The sequence below is a fragment of the Vigna radiata genome, chromosome 8 (genome assembly GCF_000741045.1).
Source record: "Vigna radiata var. radiata cultivar VC1973A chromosome 8, Vradiata_ver6, whole genome shotgun sequence".
Lineage (NCBI taxonomy): Eukaryota > Viridiplantae > Streptophyta > Magnoliopsida > Fabales > Fabaceae > Vigna > Vigna radiata.
Window position 1 is genome coordinate 2,686,112 of NC_028358.1, and position 5,925 is coordinate 2,692,036.

The 5,925-nt window shown below is 31.1% G+C and overlaps 1 protein-coding gene across 1 annotated transcript; it reads left to right on the forward strand.

Annotated features, from left to right (window-relative positions):
- Positions 1–1,091: 1,091 nt before the first annotated feature.
- Positions 1,092–4,671, forward strand: LOC106769635 (protein trichome birefringence). The gene is made up of 5 exons (XM_014655339.2): positions 1,092–2,238; positions 2,764–2,956; positions 3,035–3,228; positions 3,351–3,509; positions 3,674–4,671. The coding sequence occupies exons 1-5, from the start codon at positions 1,334–1,336 to the stop codon at positions 4,026–4,028; spliced, it is 1,806 nt and encodes a 601-aa protein (XP_014510825.1). The 5' UTR covers positions 1,092–1,333; the 3' UTR covers positions 4,029–4,671.
- The last annotated feature ends 1,254 nt before the right edge of the window (positions 4,672–5,925 follow it).

The window sequence follows — 5,925 nt, forward strand, 5'->3', positions numbered from 1 at the left end:
ATTTTCTCACAACAAATTATTTTTTTATATTATTATATATTTTTATTTCATTCTTATGTCTTTGATTGAAAATTTTAAATAAATTATAAGTCCTTATAAGTATTACTATATTACATTCAACAGTGTCACATTTTTTTTAGGTCTAAATTAAAAATAATTTAGATACATTTTTCATAAAAGTAAAGTTGTACGAAAATTTTAAAATTCAAATTAAATGTATTAAGATGATTGATCTTCATCATATTATCTAAAAAATTTAAATCTAAAAAGAAATGTTATTATAATTCATATCAATAAATAATGTTTTTTACTTTTTACTATTAATATTATATATTATTTATCTATTCTATAATGGATGTTAACAATGGAAATTAATCATTTAGGATTTTGGAAGAATCAAATTAAGAAAAATATTTTACAAGAAATGAATCTAAAATTCATATATTTTATTTCACATTTTATAAGATGAAAAATAAAATGAAACTATAAAAACATATTAAAATGCACTCATTTTTTATAAGCTAAAATATATTTATTCTCTTTGAGATGTAAATATATTTATTTCAAAAACTTAGATTACATGTAAAACATAATTTAATCATATAAATTTTATTATTTTTTATCATGATTATAGTAAAGGAAAAAATAATAAGTTTCAATTTATTAATTATTCTTAATCATTACACTCTTTATTATTAATATGTGTCGGATGTGACTTTTCTTCCTAATAAAAAACTTTATCTTCTTTTATTCCAATAAAACTAAATCTTCAGAAATCAGTAATTAAAAACTATAACAATCAAACTCCACATTAACAATAAAGGTAACTATAAATAAGTATGAGATTATATATATGTAAAAAAAGAAAAGTGAGACAGTATAGTTTGAATGTTTGTTTTAGAAACTGAAACTAAGATTAAAGCAAATTCAAGAACATAAACTACAGTAACTAAAATACTGATCCTTATGAAATACATAGAAAAAAAAATTACACTAAAACCTATTAATTTTTACATTCATTTATCTAATATTTCAAAACCTATAAAAGATTTAAAAAAAATATATTAAATTGGAAACAAAATTAGAACAGATGTTTTGTTCATGGTAACCAAATTGGTGGGCATCTACTATTCAGAGCGACTGCACCTAAACCGAACAGAATCTCTTTTCTCTCTGTTGCGTTTTGGAGTCACCACCGGCCAAACTGTTACAACACCACTTTCTAAGTTGAAACATCCCTGTTTCCAACGTTGTATAAGTCCACAACATCATCACATCTTCTTTCTCTGTCTGTCTCTCTCTTTCAATAATCTTCTTCTTCTTGGAGGGACTCATGGCTGATGCTACCAAGTACATTCCCATAGTCTCAGACCCCAAGAGCTTCTTCTCCATTCCCAAAACCAGAAAAACTCTAACTTTTGCCTATGCTTTTACTTTTGCCTTTGTTGCTTTCACTGTTTTCCTTGCCTTTTGTCCCTCTCCCAACACCTCTTCTCCCTTCTTCACCAACATATTCTCCTCCACTGCTTCCTCCACTTCCTCCACTACTGCTTACAAGTCACAACTTTCTTCCATTTTCTCTTTCCTCTTCAACACCACCACTTCTTCCTCTTCTTCTTCTTCTTCTTCCGATTCCACCCATGCCACCACCACTTCTAGATCTACCAACACCACTTTTCAATCTCCTCCCACAACTCAAAAGCCTTTTAAAGCAACCCCTTTTCAAAACCACACTCAAACAACCCCATCTATAAGCAAGATACCCACCAATCAAACGGAAAAACCGCGTGATCGTGTTGTGAATAAAGAGCCATCAAGTGCATCCAATCATACCCAACTTTCTGGAACTTCTTATGAGGATAAAGCTTTAAACAAGTCAAATCATTCTTCGAATGGTGTTGCTTCTTTGCCCAAGGTTTCAGGGGGAAGTCCCCGTGAGAATTTGAGTTCTCCTGTGAAAGGAGAGGGAGTTGTGCATGGTAATTACACGGCTTCCCTGGTGAAGAAACAGAAGGATGGGAACAAGGAAACGGATTCGGGGATGGAGGATGAAAAGATTGAGGCTTTGGTCAAGTGTGATTTTTTTGATGGGGAATGGATTAAGGATGATTCTTATCCTCTCTATGAACCGGGGTCTTGCAATCTGATCGATGAACAGTTCAGTTGTATCCAAAATGGAAGACCTGATAAAGACTATCAGAAATATAAATGGAAGCCAAAGGGATGCAGCCTCCCAAGGTAAGAGAACTGGTGAATTTCTGTTGTTTTGGAAACTGTCGGTGCTTAATGTTTTGAAAAAACTTGTGTATACTTCCATTAACGCTTTTGATGTGGTGATTATGCATTATGAATACTCAGAGTCTCATCACTCGTGTTTTAGGATTAGAACTTTAATCATTCGACATGAACTTCAAAAACACCTAGACCTTGCACTTATGTCGTATGATTAGTTTTGGATAAAATTGAAGTTTCATTTCAATAAAACGTATGTTGATCTTTAGCTGAAACATTTTTTATGTAATTACAAAGCAAAATTCCAATTTTGGTCAGAGAACAACACCAGAAATCATCAAGGTGTTGCATTTAAGTTTGGTCCTTTAATTTCTAAGGTTTTCCATTTGATAGTGTTTGTGTTTTTTTCCAAATTTGACAATAATTTGTTTTGTAAGATTCATTTTAAAGTTGCTTTGGGAATGTTTCTTTGGTATTTTGGATCCTAGTTTGTTGATTTGCTATGCAATCTGTTGTTGTAATTGCTAATAGGTTGGACGGACATAGAATGCTGGAAATGTTGAGAGGCAAGAGGCTTATTTTTGTTGGTGATTCCCTCAATAGGAATATGTGGGAATCTCTCATTTGCATCCTTAGAAACTCTGTGGAAGACAAAAGCAAAGTCTATGAAGCAAACGGAAGAGTCCGTTTCAAAGGAGAAGCTTCTTATTCATTCATATTCAAAGTAAATACCAAGTCCTTCTATGTTTTCAATTTTTCTTCTAATGGTGTTTGCATAATCATTATACCAATTGCTTGCTAGGATTATAACTTCTCCGCAGAGCTTTTTGTGTCCCCATTCTTAGTTCAAGAATGGCAAGTTCAAGTAAAGAATGGAACAAAGAAGGAAACACTTCGTCTGGATTTGGTTGGTAAATCTTCAGTTCAATATAAAAATGCAGATATAATCATCTTCAACACTGGTCACTGGTGGACTCATGACAAAACTTCCAAAGGGTAAACAAATTACAATTTCTCTTAGATTTGATTGCAGTTATGGCTTCTCATTCTAAGTCTGTTTTCTAAGATCACAAGTCAAAACCTTGTTAATTAACTAACTCTTCCAAGAAAAATTCTAGGAAGGACTATTACCAAGAAGGAAGCCATGTATACAATGAACTGAATGTTCTGGAGGCATTTCGAAGGGCAATAACCACTTGGAGTAGATGGATTGATGCCAACATAGATTCATCCAAGTCTATGATATTCTTCAGAGGCTATTCTGCTTCACATTTCAGGTACAACTTAGTGTGTATGGATTCACCTAGGATGATCCAACATCATGATGAATACTGGTTAACATGATTTTAGTTCATTCACTTTGACATAGTATTTCCTTTAAGCACATCATTGCACTAAAGAAGAAGAAGATTGACACAAACATTTGATTGTAATTGTGCAGTGGGGGGCAATGGAATTCTGGTGGACAATGTGACAGTGAAATTGTGCCAATCAAGAATGAGAAGTACTTGAAGGAATACCCTCCTAAGATGAGGGTATTGGAAAAGGTTTTGAAGTATATGAAAACCAAAGTGACCTACCTAAATGTCACTAAAATGACAGATTTCAGGAAGGACGGTCATCCCTCTATTTATAGGAAGCAAAACCTATCAGCAGAGGAGAGAAAATCACCATTGAGTTTCCAAGACTGCAGTCACTGGTGCCTCCCTGGTGTTCCTGATGCATGGAATGAGATCCTTTATGCTGAGCTTCTTTTGAGACAGTATCAGAATAAGCATCTGAAGAACAGAACATAGGTAAAAAAAACTACCCTACAAATCACTTATATAGAGTGAGTTTTGCTGAAAGCAGAACAACCACATGCAATATATATATAATACTATTCTTACCCTTTCTACAAAAGTATAGAGAGAAAGGAACATACCATATAGAACAAGTTTTTCTAGATTTGTAAAGGTTCTTCACAAGTTCAGTTGTTGTGAGAAAAGAAAAAAAGACATTTTTCTTGAAAGTTTAAAGCTAAATGAACTTGTTCATATGAAGTATAGAAGTTAATTATAGGACATGGGAAAAGATAGAAGAATATTATGGGTGGTATGATTTGTCATTGTAAAACCATCCTCTAAATTTTGTTTCTAAAGGTTCAGTTCTACTGTAATTTTCACTTTATGTGACAAATTGTTCAGTGAATTAGTTTGTCATTATACTCTTATTATTTATAGGATTTGAATAACAACATGTAAGTAGATTCTGAGTTTGGTGAGAGGAAATATAATTAATTTATATTCTTTGGAAAGATGTTCTTGTTTGGTTCTTCTGGGAGGTTTCCCAATCTCTATTCAGAGTATTTTTCTTTTCAGTGATAATTGCTTTTATGTTGAAAACGATAACTTGGTTTTTGTCAGGATTTGGTTTTAGCTATAAATTATGATTCTTTGATTCTTTGTTCATAAAGAATTCAAATGGGTGTGAACTTTTCTCTGTGTATAGTCACGTGAAGCCTTTGACCATTGAAAATTATGTATTCACCACTGTTTATGTCGGTTCATGTTGTAAAATAATAATTCAGAGTATGTTTATAATTTTATTTAAGAATAATAAATTTATGTGGTTCCTCTTTTTTTATATATATATTATAAAGTGGTTGAAATATCAACATTACACATTATGTCTGCAAAAAAAAAATCAACATTACAAATTTATTTTTCAGCATGTTCCCATTAATTTGCGGTGCCTTGAAAAAGATATGTTTTTGTTTTCTAATTTAGTCACAATTTAAAAAATATATATAGACCTCAGAATGGACCAACATATTTATTATAAATTATCTTTATAACTTCTAATTATTGAATATGGTGATGTGAGATGATGGTTATACAGGTGGTAGACTTTTTGCTTGACAATAACTGTGACTATGATCACTCAAAATTATATTGAAGATTGTAGTAGTTATTATGGTAGTCCCATTAATATTTGTAAAAATTTTTACTATTAATATTTTTTATAAATTAAAAGAATTAATTCAATTTGAAACTTTAATTTAAGAAAAATTCTCATGAAAGAAATATGAATAAACTAGTTCCTGCACCACTTTTATTTCTTCCTGCACCCCAATAAAATTTCTAATCTCCATCATACCACTCAGTTAAATAATATTAAAAACTTTAACTATTCTTCGTTTCCTTCCATGAGGCCACACCTCTCCCATCTCCAGCACATAAACCATATAATAACAGGAATGTAAATATGTGCTCACAAGCATTTCAGATTGCTATTTCAGGAAAGATTTATATTTTATATATTTCGCATGTTTTGAAATATATTTTTAGATTTAAAATTAAATTTTAAAAGTCATTTTCAGAATCCAAAAATATATTCCAAAACTCTCATTCTAAAATGTAAAATGTACGTAGGACCACCTGGTCAACAAAAAAACTTGACCACTTACTATCCTATGAGAAAATGACCACCGGTTAATAAAAATAATTGTCATTAATTGATAATTAATATGAATAATGTTCTTTATTGACAGTAAATGAATCAGACATATTGGTAAGTTTCTTATAATCCATTAGAAGAGACAGATAAAAAAGAGAAATTCTAATAATTAATCTTCATTACAAGATTATTACTCAAAGTCATTTACTTGTATTAAAGTATCTTTGCATACATGCTTCCTAAGGAGAAGAGAGA